Source organism: Microtus ochrogaster, linkage group LG8 (genome assembly GCF_000317375.1).
Source record: "Microtus ochrogaster isolate Prairie Vole_2 linkage group LG8, MicOch1.0, whole genome shotgun sequence".
NCBI lineage: Eukaryota > Metazoa > Chordata > Mammalia > Rodentia > Cricetidae > Microtus > Microtus ochrogaster.
The window spans coordinates 15231853-15250134 of NC_022033.1; the positions used below are offsets into that span (position 1 = coordinate 15231853).

General features: G+C 48.7%; 1 protein-coding gene across 10 annotated transcripts in view; it reads right to left on the minus strand.

The window, feature by feature from the left end:
• The window catches only part of Tox2 (TOX high mobility group box family member 2), a 117631-nt gene that overhangs the window by 55798 nt on the left and 43551 nt on the right, over positions 1-18282 (minus strand). For all 10 annotated transcript variants that reach the window (XM_026787184.1, XM_026787185.1, XM_026787187.1 and 7 more), the window contains one exon: positions 14585-14650. In XM_026787184.1, coding sequence (XP_026642985.1) covers positions 14585-14623 — 39 coding nt within the window. In that variant the 5' untranslated portion in view covers positions 14624-14650. The remainder of the gene's footprint in view (positions 1-14584; positions 14651-18282) is intronic.

The following is an 18282-nucleotide window of genomic DNA, read 5'->3' on the forward strand; positions in this document are numbered from 1 at the left end:
CTCTCTCTCTCTCTCTCTCTCCCCCCCATCCTTCCTTCTTTCCTTTTTGCTTGTTTGTTTGTTTCTGTGTAGCCCTGATTGTCACTCTGTAGACCAGGATGGTTTCAGACTCAAAGATCCGACTTCCTCTGCCTCCTGAGTGTTTCCATTAAAGGCGTGCATCACCACCGCCTGGCTCATCCCACTTTTCTACATCTTCATTAAAAATATAATGGCTACATTAACATTTATATAGTATGTACAATGTGTGCAGGGACCCTGCTCCATGAAATTTTCATGTATGAATGCTATCAACCATGAATGGGTGCTGTCATCTTAGCCACTGTATAGACCCAATGACCTTGAGATGAGAAACTTGTCCCAAATTCAAGACAGACTATGAAGCCAGGGATGCACCTGGCAGTCTCGGTCAGGGGAACTGGCTGTGGGGACGACTATCAAAGCGACTTTGAGATGTTTCTTCCTTCAGCAGCACCCCCTCACTAAGGCCACAGTCCCAACTGCTGTATTAAACTTCCTGAGAGACCTTGAGCCAGAGGTACCTAGCTAAGCCACTCCAAAATCCTCATCTGCAGAAAGATTTGTATTGGCTTTAAAAAGAAAAGAATTTGGCTTGTGAATTTGCATTCTCTCTTTTGTTTATTTGTTTGTTTGCTTGGTTTTTTGTTGTTATTGTCTTTTTGTTTTTTGAGACAGGGTTTCTCTGCAGCTTTGGAGCCTATCCTGGAACTCACTCTGTAGACCAGGCTAGCATCAAGCTCACAGATCCATCTGCATCTGCCTCCTGAGTGTTGGGGTTAAAGATGTGTGCCACCACAGCCCGGTCTCTTTTAAATTCTTATTAATATATATATAATATATAATTAATGATATATAATAATTAATATATTCATCATGCATCTCTGGGTGTGCTTTGCATGCAACATGTATTCGCGTTCTTATGTGCATGGAGGCATGCCTGTGTGATGTCACAAATCATCCTCAATCCATCTTTCACCTTATTCAGTGGGGCAGGTTCTCTCAATCTGAAACCGGAGACTGCTCGTTTGTTTCCCGGCCGCCCAGCCCCGGATAATCACACGGAAACTATATTAATACAACACTGTTTGACCTATGACTCATGCATATTTCTAGATAGCTCTTACATCTTAAATTAACCCATTTCTACTAATTTATATTTTACCATGAGGTTCGTGGTTTGTTACCTCTTGCTTTCTGAGCTGCTACATGGCGTCTTTCTCCTTGACTCCGCCTGCTCTCTCTATATCTCTGTTCGAATTTCTCACCTGAATTTACCCTACTTAGCAATTGACCGAAACAGCTTTATTCATTATCCGATAAAAGCAACACATATACAGAAGGACATCCCACATCATCAATCAAAACCAGAACTCAGCGATCTGGCTTGTCTTACCAGGCAACTTGCTTTGGGGATTCCCAGTCTCTACCTTCTGGGGCTGGAGTTAGAGGTGGGACACAATGCTCACCTAGCATTTATGTGGGTTCTGGGGACTTGACATCCAGCCTTCTTGTTTGCATGTCAAATACTGAGCCATCTCCCCAGACCTGTTTGTGAGAGTGTGTGTGGAACTGGAGGTTTGAACCTAGGACCTTACGCCTGACACTTGGCAAGTGTTCAACCATCCAGCCCTATCCCCAGCCCTCTTTCTTTCTTTTTTGTCTCGAGACAAGATCTCACTTAATTGCCCACATTAGCCCTAGAGCTTGTATTCTTAATGACCATGTAGTTTTGCCTCTTTAGAAACAGAGGACTTGGGCTTTCTTGTGCACGCTCCTGTGTTTCCCTGCTGTCTTCACAGGCAGCTCTTTCTCTTCCATCTTTAACTGCTCTATAGTGTGGGTCTGTCCCAACCCCACCTAGACACCCCTAAGCACAGGCGCTCTACCTGCCAAATAATTTAGGCAGGCACTGCTCCCCACACCAGGCTTTTGGTCTGCACTACCCACGCAACAGAGGCCTTGCAGTGGCAATGCACCCTGACTCCAAGGTGGGTGAAGTTGGAAACTCCAGGATACTGCTGGTCCCACTACACTCTGGGCACCATGACTTGGGGTATCAATAGCATAGACTTTGCAGTAGACAGACAATGGCTCAAAGCCTAGCTCCATCACATCCTGGCTGGAGAGTCCTTAACCTCACAGAGGAAGAGACACTTTCTTGGACTCACAGAATAAATTGCAGCTGCTTAGAACCAAGATGGGTGTGGCACTGGGTACCTGAAATCTTAGCACTTGGGAGATGGAAGCAGGTGAATCTGTCTCAGTTATACAGTGAGCTTGAGGGTTAGCTTGGGTTACATGAGACTTGGTTGAAGGAAAGAAGGGAGGGAGGGAGGAAGAGAGGGAGGGAAGAAGGGTGAATGGGTATGTTAGAAATAAATACAGAACTCTTGTTCTATCCCAATCCAGAGTCTTTTAACTATAGCCAAACTCACCCTCCTGTGTGCTGAGTCTAGACACTTGTTTGCACTCATTTCTACAAGTCAGCGTGTCTGCAGATGTGTAAATCCCTTCACAAACCCACGTGTGAGTGTGTGTGAAAGAAAATTCATCAGCACCTGAACCAGGGGGCCTTGGGGGGTTGCTCTCTTTCTCTGTCTCTGTGTCTCTGTCTCTGTGTCTCTGTCTCTGTCTCTGTCTCTCTCTCTCTCTCTCTCTCTTCTGTCTCTCTCTCTCTCTCAGAATTAACTCAGCTCTTCCTAGAGGCCATGTCCCCAGGAACTCACAGATTAGAAGGGAGATAGTCATTGAACAAACGAAGATAAGAATCTCAATAGTGTGTGTGTGTGTGTGTGTGTGTGTGTGTGTGTGTGTGTGTGTGTGTAGGAAGTACAAGTGAGGAAGCCCCGCCTTCACTTCTGGGAAGAAACTGAGGTACTGAGACCCTGATTAATTGCCCTGGGGAGGGATGCTTGTGAGTGACTGTGTCTACATGTACGTGTGTGTGCAAGTGCTCATATTTGCGTGTGAATGTGCCTGTATACAGTTGTGTGCATGTGTGTATGCGCGTGAGCACATCTGGCTTGGAGAAACTTCCCCAGGCATCTTCAAATATTCTATCAGCCAGATCTTCCAGGTCTGTAGCATCAGATCATCACCAAACCCCATCACACACGTGTGTGCAAACTTAGAGACATCTGTGATCTGAACACACCCTAAAACTCTGTTGATGAAGATGGAAGTACTGGCCCCAGGCTGCCCTGCCAAACACATCCCGGGAAGCTCCTGTGTCTGCTTTCCTGGGGCAAGCCATTGCTGGAGGCAGGTCAGACCTCACAAGGAAATTTCCCTCCCAGGAAGTCACACAAACTGTACAAGGCGAGTCCAGCCTGACTCTTGCTGGGAGCATACTGTCCAAGATATAAATGACCAACCCTGGCCTTTCCCTTCCCAGTCATGGCCAGGCTCCACACGTAGGGACACCTCAGTCATGGCCAGGTTCTACACGTAAGGACACCTCAGTCATGGCCAGGTTCTACACACAGGGACATCACTGTCATGGCCAGGTTCTACACATAAGGACAAATCAGTCATGGCCAGGTCCTGCCAGATTCTACACACAGGGACATCTCAGTCATGGCCAGGTTCTACACGTAGGGACACCTGCAGGAGACTTGTCTTGGAGGGCAGTTTCTCTCGGAAGCATCTCGTTTCTCTCCTCCTGATAAGGACCCTGAAGCACCATGGTGGCATGGCGTGGGGGTGGGTGCTACCAAAGAGAACCACACTGAAGTCTTTATTCCTGCTACAAACAGAGCTTTACCTCGTTTGTCTTAAATCTACGCGTCCTTCTCTCTGGGATGACCATGACGGCAGAGGACGTCACTGACACCTGATGGTAGGAAGGTAGTTTGTGACACCACTCTGTGGACGTTCCAAATGAATCCCCCCCCCCAAAAAAAACATACTTCACAAGCAGATTCTGTGCATAATCACAGGGACACGTGACCACATGTAGAAGACCAGATTAGATGACCACGGCTGTGGAAATGGCTCTGTGGGTAAAAGCTCCTGCCACACGAGCCTGACACAACTTGAGTTTGGATCCCTGGTCCCCAGGCAAATGCACACGTGTCTGCCTGTCATCCCAGCAAGCACTCTTAGGAAGATGGGAAGCAGGGACGAGACTGCAGAAGCTTGAAGGCCAGTGAGCCTGGGTTACAGAGGCAGAGACCGTCTGTCTCACACAGGGCAAAAGGACAAGGAAGGACAAGTGAAAGATGTCCCCTGGTCTCCACACATGCACCCTGACACTCACACATTCCCTCACACACACAAGCATAAACAAACACATTGACACATCGCACATACGCGTGTGCGCGCGCGCACACACACACACACACACACACACACACACACACACGCACGCGCAACAAAGGCAAACACCTTGAACAAGAAGGACCCGCGATAGAACAACACAGCAAGGTATTCTTCACCACCAGCCATCGCCAGCATCCTCATGGAAGGGACCGTGGCAGCATCCAAAAGACAAATGGTTGAAAATGGGGCTCTCCGGAGAACCAACCCAAGAAGAATGTTATCCCATGTGTCACTCGCTCATCAAGAAAACGTACTTTGGCCTATTTACTAACATATGGTCTAGCAAAATCATATAAGTGTCCTCCATCTAAAGGAGACGCCTGTCTGAAGACAAAGTCCTGGTTGGGTGTTTCCTTTTCAGAGACACACAGGAGACCAACAGAAGAGCAAGCAAACCACCAGCAAAGAGACTCAACAAAACCTCGCAAAGTGTGTGTACATGTCCCATGAGCTCGAGGGGAGAAAAACTGAGACACCCCTGCCTCAGACCTTCAGATCCCCTCTGCTCTTACCTACGCTCCAAGGTAGGAGTTCTCAACCTGTGGGTCACGACTGCCCTGGCAAACTGCTATCTCGAAAAATATTTTACATTACTTCTCATAACGGTAGCAAAGTCACAGCTATGAAGCAGCAACAATAATAATTGTATGGCTGGGGTCACCACAACGTGAGGAACTGTATTAAAGGCCGCAGGGTGAGGAATGCGGAGAGCCACTGCACTAAGGGGAACCAGACTTCACCTTTCTATCACCCTGGACAAGTTCATGGGATCCGTGGCAGAGGCATCAGGCAGGACGATCTGTTTTGTGGTCTGGCTCCTTTTGCTCAACGTGTTGGTGAGTCATGCACATTACCGTAGATTGTCATAATCAGTCCGTGCCACCGCTGCAGAACATGCCCCGGACAAGATTCATCTCGTCTTCCATCCAGTTTACCCTTGATAGATGTTTGGATCGCTGCCAGCTTTGTGTTTTAATTTTTTTGTTTGTTTGTTTGTGCTGCTTGGGACTGAGCCCAGGGTCTCCTGCGTGCTAGTCAGTATTCAGTATTCCTCTGTCCCTTTTTAACATTTGATTTCGAGAGGACAGGACCTTCACCTGCATTTCCTCGGAGGGCATCGAAGAGCCACTTCACGGTACAAAGCGACTTCTTCCTCGTCCCTTGTCTCTCCCACTTTCTGAGTGACAGCCACTCACAAAGACACCTTTGTCCTTCTCAGTCCAGCCCCATCTCATCTCTAAATTGCCAAGGCTGGCCTTGAACTTTCAATCCTCCTGCCTCAACCACTTAAGGAGCTGGGGTTTCAAGTCTATGCCACTAAATCTAACCAACTTTATTTATTTATCGCTTTTATTTTTTAAAAATGCTACTATGGACATTCTTGATGCATCCTTCAGTGAACTTCCGGATGCACTCACGGTGCTGATCTGCAGGCCACAGGGCTGTATGCTCAGCTGTTGGCACTGAGAAACGGTTTTCTAAAGCACTGAGAAACGGTTTTCTAAAGCGGTTGTGCCGATTAACATAGCACCGGAGGAGCACGCCAGGTCCTCCAGATTTTTTTTTTTTCCCAAGACAGGGTTTCTCTGTAGCTTTGGAGCCTGTCCTGGAACTCCCTCTTGTAGAACAGGCTGGTCTCGGACTCACAGAGATCCACCTGCTTCTGCCTCCCGAGTGCTGGGATTAAAGGTGTGCGCCACCACCGCCCGGCCAGATTCTTGTTAATACGGTGCGTTCTGTTTTTTGTCCATGTGGGGGACAGTATTTCTCAACTTTAAAATGCCTTTCCCGGCTATGCCTCTATTGCCTCCTCTAGTAACCGCTCAGTGGGGGTGGCAGCAAGAATAAACTACTCAGTGATTGCTCATGACACAAATGTAACCACGAGTCACAGCCTACCTTGGTCTCAGCACAGTGGACAGCTGAGAGTAACACAGAGTCAAGTCTAAGAGCCCTGAGCCTCTCTAGGCCTTCACGGTCTACTTTCTTATAGGACAAGCCCATCACAAGGTGCAAGGTAGACCCACCTCTCAGGCCTCCTGCTTCACCCTTCCCTGTTTAGGTGGCACCCCATCCTTCCCAGCTTGGTCTAACCTCCTCTATAGAACCCATACCTCGTTTCCTTAGCTCTCTAGGTCCCCAATTCACCAGTCCTATGAACCACTTCCTCCTCTCCATCAATCTAGATGCCCCTAGGTGTTTGTAAGCAGGGCTCGGGCATGAAGCAAAAAGATGCATTTCTGCAGTCCGGGGCACTACCCTGGCTTGAGGGTCTCTGAGCTGAACTTCTCCTCATCCCAAACACAAGCTTTAACCCTTTAGTCACTGTGCCCAGTCCTAGAGAAAACAGAGCAAACCTCCTACCTCCTCCACTGCTTCTCGCTTCTAAATCACATCGCAGCTTTATCTGAGGAGCGGGCTCAGACCAGCACACCCAAGCCAGGTACCCCACGTTGCTCTGTGGGTCTCTTAACTTCTCTAAGAGCTGGGCATTCACACTCCCATTTTACAGAGGTGGAAAGAGAGACTGAGAGAGGTCAAGGAATCTGGTCAAAGTTCACAGGGGCAGAGCTGGGAAACACAGGCGCGCAAGGGATATATCAGGCTCCATCCTTCCTGAGGAATCTTCATGGGGAGATGCCAGGCCTTGATGAGGCACAACCTCATCACTCCTGGGCCGTTCTTCCCAGGAGAGACTGGGCTTAGAAGGTATGGGAGGCAGGATAACGGCTACCAGGTGCCATTGAGACTTGTGATCCAAAGACCTAGGCAGACCAGGCAATCACATGGCAGAGGGTGCTGGGCAGGGAGGAACTGCCTACCTCCAAGGGACTAGGACAGATTGGAGGCATCTTTTACTAGTTTGTGATTTTTCTAGGGACTTTCTAAGCACATTTGAAATCAAGACAGCTTCTCTAGAATCCTTCTAATTTCAACGCCTACCCTAATCTGATTTTCACTGAATAAGCAAGCCATTAGATCCTGTGGGCTCATCTTTCTGAAGCTGCATCTGACTCCTGAGCTGGCCACATCTGGGGCAGATGCAGCCTCAGTTTTTCCTTCCACAGACAAAGGAACCTCACTAACCCTTTCCAATCACCACCGCTTGCCGTGTGCCAGATGCTGAATTATGTTTATCTGGGTGTCCATGCATCTTATGCACCCTTCCCCGCACCCCCCTGAGGGACTTCTAAAGATGCAGTTGTATCCTGGGCAACTTGGTTAATTTGTCCAAACCCACAGTCTTCATGTTAGCACCGCGACAAGCCCATGGCACCATAAAATGCCCTTATTGGAGCTTCCGTAGATTGACAGCAGTCTCAAAGCGACTGACCTCATCTTCAGGTCCCCTCCGAATTGGTGTGACTTAGTCAGGTAGAGAAGGACACTTACTAGCTTTGTGGACAAACATTGACCCTCCTGAGAATTCCTAGACAAGTACAGAAGAGAAAAATCTCCAAGTGCCGAGAGATAACCTGGAAGGTTCCTCAAATACATCTATCGGTGCTTACCCCCAGTTGTTGAAGACAAGGCCCAAAGAGGGCTAATGACCTGCCTCAGTGCACAGAGTGAGAGATGCCACCTGGAGGCCAGACTCAGGCTCACGGCCCTCCAGAAGCTAAGAGTCCAATGCTATTCTATGTGGTCCCTACGTGTGGTCATGTTTCTCTTGTTCGTGGGGTTAGCTCACACACAGCAATGAACATGTGGGTCAAACCAGGGACTCTGTGACTCTCGCCCAGTAAAAAGCTAGGCCCTACAGGGAATAGTAATTTTGAGATGGGCTGGGAGAAGGGGAGCGGCTCCATTTTTATGAACACCCTTGAAATTACATTTCCAACCCACCGCCAGCCCCTCCCTAACCCCCCCATACTCATTATTTGCATCACGTTTTAAAGAGCGAATGTTTCCTGGGTTCAATTTCTCTCCTAATAGTCGGAAGGAAACAAACGGGGCTGTAAACCCTGACTGCTGCACATGAGAAATCTCTTTATGACGGGGACCCACGGTGACTAGAACGCAAGTTTCTCCCCTCAACCTGTCCTCTAATGTCTTCTATCTGAACCCTTCACAGGCAGGGACCTGGAGCTTTAAAATAAATGTATTTTTAGCCATCGGGAGGCAAACATAAGACCGGAGAGACGGAAGCGCCCGCTCTCTCTCGGAGCCTTCCTTCAATGAATCCCAGAGACTCATGCATTTTTCTGAGCCCGTGCTTCAGAAGGATGTGTGCACATCAGCTCCCCGTGACACGCACTCCATTTTCTCCCTGTTCATAGGGTGGGGCTTTGTTCCCTCCCTGCATTTTACTCTCCAGCTGGGAAATGACATTAAATTTCATCAGATCCGGAGCAAATCCATAGTCTTGAAGCCCCTTCCTTCCCGGCCCCTCATATTTATTCAGAATTCGTGAATCATGTTCCAATAACATAGCCATAATTATTTTTAAAGTGTGATGTTTGTGGTTTCGACAGGAAATGGTTGCAAAAGACCTTTTCTCTCCGATTGTTTCTAATCTCAGGCGGAATCGCGGACGCTGCCTTCTCCGCACCGCAGCGGGCGAAACACAATTTTCATTTTAAATCTGAATTGCAAGTCTTCACCCCAGTTTTAATTAAAGCAATAAAAGCCATGTCATCTTTGCCCTTTGCAATGCACACAGACTTGGAAGCCAGAGTGACTAAGCGCAGAGCCTCGGATTTCAACCCTGGCGGGAGGGTCTCCTGTCTTGCCATGCATTTTCTGGGAAGTGATTTTGCTTCATGAGCCCTCAGCCACCTAGGCTAAGTAACAAGGGATGTGTGTGGAGTAAAGGGGACCTTTGACTCCAATGTCTAAACCCAGGGAAGTGCACAGCAAATATTAAATATTATCACCATCAATTTAAAAAAAATTATTGTGTGTGTATGAATATTTTGCCTTTATGTATGTCTTTACACTGCATGTGTGCTTGTTGCCCTTGTCATAAGAAGGCAAGGTCATCAATGCCCTGGAACTGGAGTTACAGATGGTTGTGAGTTACCCTGTGGGTGCTGGGACTTGAACCAGCGGCCCTCTGCAAGAGCAACAAGTACTTATAACTGCTGAGCCATTTCCCTAGTGGATTTGAGTGTGTGTGTGGTGGGGGGGGAACAAATCCAACACCCTTTCCTGATTATTAGTGGGGAAACTGAGGCCCAGCAAGAGAACAATATAGGAAATGAATGAGGAGAACCTTGAGACCAGAGGTTTTTTTCCTTTTTCCCTCTGGGCATCCTACACTGCCCCCTACTGGAAGGAGGCTTCCAATACAAAGCCACAAGGAGTGGTGCATATACTCCCTGCAATAACGTGTAAAATGTTTTCCTACAAGAACTCTGAGGGAATGTGTCATCAGACCTTGGGATTTGTTGCTGGTCTGAAACGTCAAATGAGAACTTTAATGTTTCCCTTATGCATTTCCTTTCGGTAAAGTATTGGCTCGGATCTCCTTCCCTTCTCTCCATGACGATTTTGAATTGATTTCTCGTAAGTCTTTACTTCCTAAGGAAGTTCATCCTTCATCTAGGTTGTGAGCTGAAAGTACTCTTGTCCAGTTTCCCACCTTGCATCTTCACTCTGGCGTTCTTGTATCACAAAAGTCATTCTATGTTAGCTTGCGGTCTAGATTTTCAAACTTTTTCTGCTAAAGTGTCCCGCAGAAGTGTCCCCCTGCCCAAAACCATAAAGTACTTTAAAGGAGGTCTTATTGGTTCATTTATGACTTATCTCAGACATTTAAATCTTCAGTTGGTTTAAAGTTTGCCTTTAAATTTTTTGAGACAAGTTTTGTGTAGTCCAGGCTGACATTGAATTTGTTGTGAGACTGAAGATGACCTTGAACCTGTGATCCTCTCGCCTCCGGGGTTCTGGGCTGCTGTGCCTGGTTTTAATTTTATCGCTCTAGACAGGAAAGGCACTGTGGATCCCACATCATTTTCCCCTAACCCTCCCTTCCTCCTTGACACACTGTGCCTGTGGCTTTAAGACTCTATGGAAGGACACAGAAAGACTCCATCTTAAAAGGCTGGGATGGGGCCATCGTTCAGCAATCTGCTCTCCCCATTCATCTCACTTTTCATAAGTTTCATTGACCCCCCCCAGGGCTTTGATCCGTGGGCTGAGAAGGGACAGACATTTGCTGGGCAGTGTATGTGATGGCCCCAGACTCGGATGGCTATCTAACTACTTGGGTGTCTCCATTGAAATGAGCCCCTCATATGTCAGATGGCCAAGACGGCTCCCATCAAGTCTGCCCTTCCCCAAGGCAGAAGACAGCACAGCCATGTAGCCTGTGACCAGTGGATGGAGCTGGAAGCAGTGACAGACCAGCTGCATGCCTTTCTTCCTTCTTTCTTTCTCTGCATCTGTCACCCTCAACATCTACTAGCTTGATTTCCAAGCTCACACCCCAGACCACCTACTTGCCCGCATCTCCTCTACCTCTCCTACAGTCTAGGAGTCTTCGCCTGCATAATCCAGACCCTCCCTTGGGTCTCCTTGTGTCCATTCATGCTACTGAGAGATTTGGCAAACCTTGTATCATTCCTCTCAATCCATTCACCCCTTCCTCCCTCCCCGCTTCTCTCTCTCTCTCTCTCTCTCTCTCTCTCTCTCACACACACACACACACACACACACACACACACACACGTTTTTAGGAAAAACTCTTGAGAACTCTCATGTAAATATGATTTACAGCCATAAAATTGGGAACTATCCATAGCCAGGAAGGCGTCATGAGGCTAACATTTGCAGTACCTGGAAGGGACAGACATTTGCTGGGCAGGAATGTCTAGGGGCTTCCCATAGAGGAAGCAATGTTTGTATTGACACGGAGGTGACCAGATGCTCATCCCGTGTAATCAGAACATTATTTATGGGAATAAAACAATAGAAGTAAGTCATCACTGGTTTCTCTGAACACTGGTGTTTTGCTCTTAGTTTAGATTTGCCCAAAGTAAGCCTGAGATGAGACTTCCTCTGACGAGACTTGGGGTAGGAAGGAGCGGGAATGTCGGGAACAAGAAAGGAGTGCGGGTTGCAGCATGGCCAGGATGCAGCCTCCGTGGGGGTTACAGTGGGGATCTGCAAAGCAAGTTATCCTTTGGAAGAATAAGTTTGGCTTTCTGACTGCCCCTCTTCCTCCTAGGACCTGGTTCCCATTTGTCAGAGGCCAGGTTTCTAGCTAAGTTAGCAGTCAAAACTCTTAGCAGTTTGACCTGGGTACCTTACACTGGCATAGTGCCAACAGCCCCTACGACCCTGCCTCATTTACTTCCCCCAGGACTTCAGGAGGTGGGTGCCATCCTTCCTGTTAATAGAAACCTGACATCATTACATAAAGACATCTGGCCTGTACCAGGCACAGAGGAGCAGGGATGTGAGTCCAGCTCTGTGGAGTTCAAGTCTTTCCCTGGGAGGTTCCCCTTCTTCCTGGAGCATGCAACGTAGACCTCTGGATCCCAGCAGCTCTGGGGCTGCTCTCAACCAGGAGAGAACTGATCTTTATCAGGCTGACTCCTACGACTGCTGCTCGGAACATCCTAGAAGCTAGTGTTTTCTTGACACGGCTTCCTGCTCAGATCCAGGACCTTTGAATCCTAAGGTGCCCAGGGAACCTTGCTGCCTGGGTGAACCTGGGAGGTAAATGCACAGACAAGAAATAAAATGTCTTTGGCCTTTGACACCTTCATTCTCTCTATGCACACATGGGTCCTACGGCAACTGGAACGGGACAATTCCTGCAAGTGATAAGAAAACACCCCATGATGGGGCATGTGTGTATGCGTGTGTGTGTGTGTTCAAATAAAGACTCCAGGGGAAACAGAGAGTACCTGGCCACCTCTCGCCATTAAAAACCAGAGGTCAGTAGGATTCCCACTGCTGAGCCTCAGTGTCCTAGAAGAACCTGAGTTACTCCATCAGCAAGACCAGTATGAACTTCATAGTCTCCATTTCCTTCCTAGCCATTTGAAAAAAGCCTCCAGTATCTTCCAGTTCCTCTGTTCAAGAGCTAGCATCTACTTTCCACTGCTTGGATCTACACTTGCCCTGTGCCTAGCTTTGACCAGCGGATGGAGCCAGAAGTAATGATAGACCATGTCCATGCCTACGCCTCAAGAGGTCTGGCAGCTTCTGGGCTTGCTACTCCAGGAAACCTGTTCCCCACCTGCGAACAGCCTCAGGCTAGCCATCCGGGGCACGGTAGCTTTCTAGGAGCAGAAGCCAACCTCCCTGCCAACTAGCAAGAAGCTTTTCCAGATCTTACTGCTGCTGCCCAGCTATGCCCAGCCAAACTGCCAAACAATACAAGCCTGGAACGCTACACATGGCAGTCTTCATCACTGTATTGTGAAGCGCTTGCTTTCTCAACAAAATGGTATACTATGAGAAGTGTAGGCTGCCTCTGCAAAGTTGATGATAATAAACTTGGCTTGTGTCACTGGCTAAGCTTAATCTTACAGATTTCTACTGCTGCTATCATTATTAGATGGAGTATTGCTAAACTAGGTGTATGCACTCGGTAGCTAAGCCTGGTCTCAAGTTCACTATCTTCCTGCCTCAGCCTCCCAAGTGCTGGGACTCCAGGTATGCATCATCATACCCAGCTCCTAACGTCCTCTCTTAAGGTAGGCAGACCCTGTGGTGACAGCAAAAAGATCTAGAAGAATTCTTAAGAAGCCCACCTGTCCTGTTCTCCTGTTAGGGAAGGTGGGATTCAAAAAACAGATTAAAAGGCCACCTTCACACATCACACCAATGTTCCTGGAGTACTTTCTGAGTGACAGCCACAATCTCACGGAGTACATGGCAGTTTTGCCATGGAGGTCACAGTCTTGAATGGGAACAGACAAAAGCTAAGTCATCACACATATACAGTAGAAGACCACAGACAGTAATGAAGGCAGAAATTAAAACCAGCTGGTGTCGTGACCGAAAATCCTGGTCCCAGTTTGGAACTGGAGGTCACAAACAGCTCTCTGAGAGGTGCTGGGTAGTTTTCGAAGTCAGAGCACAGCATGCTATGAAGTTCGCTGTGGACTTGGGGACTCAGAGGTCCAGAGTAAGTCCTGATCATCTGGGATGACCAGGTTTCCAAGCTGATTCTGGACAACCAGGTATAGCATTGAGACATACCCAGGACTTGGAATTATCGCCCACCATTCCTGCAGGCTGGCACATGCAATAGCAACATAATGGCAGCTTTGCAGTGGCAACACAGTGCTCATGTTGGGCAGGCCAGAGAAGGGGTGGGGTGCGGCACCCTGGTATTGGCATCTCTGCAACTTGGACTACACTATATTCATCATTAGCAGAGTTTTCCATGGACCATGGGCTCACATCTTCTTTATAGCCCCTTGGGACCTGTCACAGAATGAGGCACATTATGCCTGTGAATTGAGAGGCCTTTGTTTCCTCCAGCCAGAAAATATGAACCATTCATGATGGCTGAGGGGCCAGCCAACTTCAGTTGCCAAGTCAGAGGTAGAAGCCAAGAGCAGGGCCAGGTTTGTCCTCCAGCTCCCCAAGGTTCCCAGTAGCTGGGAAACTCCTTGGCCCCATCTGGCATCTTTAGCTATTGCTATCCTGCAGGCTCTCCTGCCTTAAGGTGCCATTCTCCATATTGTCACAGACATCAGCAAGGACCCCCTCCCTGGTCACAGACTGTAATGAGGATGCTCACAGGTGAGAAATGTCAACTTTCGATTCTCTGTGGAAAATCTGATCCCATCTATGGCCCCAGAGGCCCGGATCACCAAAGAGGACCTTCCAGGAAGCCTCTTCCCTCTGCCCTTTGCGCCACGTCCATCAGCCTCCTCAGTGGTCTCAGACAACTGATTCTGTGTGATGGGTAGAATCTGTTCTCCTGTGTGTAGACACACACTCCAGAGGCTGTGTAGGCAAGAGACAGTAGCAGAGAACATGGGGCACCTCAAATCACTGTTGTGAAATCTGCCCTTCACACAGGAAATGTGGGCAAGACACTTGGAGTGTTAAGGTCTCGGCGATGCCCACTGTAAGCCAATAGTATTCAGGGACTTCATTCACAGCCGGCACCGCAGTCCTGCTTTGACTGCCCCTCATAAGGACTCAACTGAGAGAATAGCTTTAGGCCATGTCCTACAACTCTGGCAACTGCGGCCCTCCTACCTCGATGCCAGCCGCATCTTGGCTCCACCAGCCCAAGGCTCAGACCCCCTCGGGGAGGAGGGGCACTCACCTGGCTGGTTGGCAGGAGCTCTGGATTTCCGTCACTCATCCCCACGTAGGCACTGTCACCATCAAACTAGAACAAAGACAGAAGTGGCTCTCATTAAAATGCTTCTAGAGGGTAATAGGACTTGGGTCCCAAGGAGGTCAGGGGATGGTACTGAGAGAAAGGGGATGTGAGGGCTGCAGAAGCAGGCACCGGCGCCCAGGATGCCAGCGGCCCCTGTTCTGTTCTGTGGCCCTTGGAACCTCAGGACAGGACCATCAGTCTCACAGAGGACAAAGTCAGGCCGTGCCTTCTGCTGTTGGCACTTTGCCTTCTGACACAGCAGGCTGCCTTGCCGGTCCCTGAGCTGCCCGCCCCTGCAAGTATACAAATGACAGAGGCTAAAGCTGGAATCCCAGGTGCCGGGTAAGGGCCTTGAAGTCCGTTGCCTTGGAGCCAATGACAGCCTGCCCCAGAGATGCCCACCACATCTTTCTACCCTAAGGGACTTTGTCCCCACTTCTGTCTCCTTTTAGGCTCATGGCCACAGGTATGAGGACCGCAGTGGACCCTGGCAAGGGGACACAATGTGTTGGAGAACCTGCCGCGTCTGCATTTGGGCAGAACTGCTCACCACGGGCAGAGGAAGAAGCCCAGGCCCCGTCGGCAGTTACTGATGTGTCTCATTTTCTGATGGAAACCCATCTTGGACTGTGACCTGTATCAGAACATAACCACTTTTGCCAGTCCCCAGAATTCCTCAGTAAGAAGGCAGCATAGACAACTAGCGGAGCTTGTGGCCCAGCGAACTTTCTCTCTTTTGGGTTTCAACATGGCCGCATTAGTCATTGCACAAGGGTGTGTGCTTCTCTGGGGAACTAATTTGTGTGAGCACAATTGTGCAGCCTCATGACACTCCCTCAGCCACGTGGATGTCTGTTCAAGCCCTTCCCTTAGAACTGTGTATATCAGCCTGCCCAGAGGCCAGACCCACCCCGTGGACTCAGAGAGATAGCCTCTCCTGCTACCACCTCCTGTCTAAAGACAGCCTGTGTCCTTCTAGCATGCTCTAACGTTTACTGTGTTCAAAAGTGGATTCCCCTACCACGCCCGATGTTCCCAGGGATCCAGGACTTCATGCTGGGCATGGAGGAGAAGCTTAACCACAGAGCTGAGAGATTTTCTAAAACAAGAGCAACTACACAGGATGCTGCGAGTTAGTGATACATCATAACAGGAAAACAGACTAGAAGACGTCCCCCAGCTCCTGTGTAACAGCCATCAATTATTAAACTCTTTTTAAAAGACAGTTAGCAGGAAGAAAAAGGCCTGTCTGACAAAACCCACTGCGGTGAATGAATGACTACCTGGCTCTGAGCGGCATGCTTTCTCTGGAAGATTTCAATGGTCCAAAGAGGACAGCATTCTTTCCTCCCTGAACACCAAGGAAACACAAAGAGCGGGCTAGTCGCTCGGCGGGGAAGAGACCACACAAGTGCCATTTGCTTGCTTCACCAGGTTTCTTCCCAATCACGCTGCAAGCTCCCCTAAGCAGAGACCAAGGCTTTTCTAGATCATTCCATGCCGTCAACATTAGCCCAGGGCCCTAGACACAGCAGACAGTTGACAAGTGTGTTGGAGACTTGGGAGAGGGAAGAGTTACCCAGAGTGAGCAGTGGAACACGGCCTTGGGCAGGAAGCCTTCCTGAAGTTTGACAAGGGGTTTGGGGGCAGAAAAGGGGGCCGGGGCAGTGGACTCCTGTGAGGTCACCAGAGTCTCACAAATAGGCTCACCCATTCATTCATGCATCCGTCGATTCAAGCAATGTGGAGGAAAGAGCTGTCACAGGCTAGAGTAAAGCTCTAACTTAGAGGAAGGACTTTGTTGGTGGAGTCTTCCTGTAGAGCCTTGGTCTGCCTCAGTTTGGGGGAGTCTTGGGTACCTCATACAGTGTCCTGAAGTATGCTGAGCTGAGCAGCTGTGCACAAGGGCAAAGGCAGAACGAGAGCAGCTGTCTCCCCACCTCTGTCAAAGCCATGCCCGGCAGAGAACTCGGATTCAGGAAGTGAGGTAAGGGTGATCCCCAAGGGCTCAGGAGCTCCCTTTTCCTTGGTCTCTGGGAACAAGGGCCTGAGGTTTCTCCCTTGCTTCCCTCCTCATGGAGGACTCTTTTTGTTAAAAAGATGAGAAAACCAAGGAAAAAGTCACAGGCTACCCCTTTCCTCAGACAGAGCAAGGCTTCCTTCCTGCATGTGTATTCAGACCCGAAGGCAAACACATCTCCCCCACTTCCCAGGACAAGCTGAGGGGAACAGAGAGCGTGGACACCCCGTGTTCCTCAGACCCAGGCTCATGTGGACCCACGTCATACCCAGCTCAGCCCCACACACAGGTCTCATATCCATACATGATACAACCGATGTGCTCAGAGCACAAGCACAGGGTACATTGTCAGCCTGTGGGAAACGGGCACACACTCCCAGTGCACAGTCAGGAAAGGAGGGGCCGGCAGCAGAAACACACCGCACACCTGCAGCTGTTTGTGGAACTCACACCAGTGCGAAGGCGACATGTATCTCTTGTTCCGAGACACATTAAATGGCGGCACGGGGGCGAAATTCTGTGTACATCACAGTTTCTCGGTCCCTCCAGCGAAAGTCATTTCTCACACGACACAACCCTCTGCGTGCTTTAAAACGTGCAGAAGAAACACAGGGGGACAACAGCCTAAGAATTACTCTGAAACGTCAGGACATCCTCTTACCATTGCCTGGAATAGATTAATTTTCCCCATTTCATATTCTAATTATAATTCCTTTCCCCCACTGCCATCTTCCGTACTCATTACAGCTGGAAGATTGTTCTGCAAAAGCCAGGCCTTCATCTTCTCTCCCCAAGAGTTTTGTCATGGAAATGAGTTTTGGAATCTGAAAGAACCCACATTTTTTTGCAAATATTGAATGTGTGGGGATAACCCTTTCATGTCAGCCACCAGGGATAGGCTCACAGAGGCTTCTAAAGGGTCTGTCTCTCTCCACACTGTGTGGTCGCCTCAGGGATAGGAGCTCTTAGGCCTCTATTCCAACAGCCACCCCCAACATAAGCTTGTCATGTTCACCCAAAGGGTTGTTTTTAATCTTAAAAGATAGCTAACAAATAAGCAGCCAAAGTGAAGAACGAGGAGCCCTGATCTGATAGAAACAGAGCCTAGCTCCATCTGTCCTACCTTAGGCTAGTTCTTTATAGAGAAGCCTTGGTTTCCCCATCCTTCTAACCCACAGTCTCTGATTCATGGTAGATAAAAATATCTATCTCACAGATGCGTGTTATGAGATGGAGACGTGTAGTAAGTGAGAAAGATGAAGGAAGAAAATAATGGACAGATTGATGCAGGTACAGATGAGTGAGGGATGGATGAGGGATACACAGGTGGATCAGTAGATGCAGGGCTGGTAAGTGATGGATGGATTGAGGCAGGGACTGACGGCGGATGGATGAACGGATGGATGGGTTGGTGGCTAGATAGAAAAGGGATAAATGAGTGACCGATGTATGCATGTTTATATGGATGGGTGGATGGATTGTGTGTGAATGCATAGATAAAGGAAGAAACCAAAGAATGATGGGTAGATGGATGGATGGATGGATTAATATATAGATAGATGGATAATAGGTGGATTGGTTGATTGATCAATTAAGAAAGGACCAATGAATGAATGAT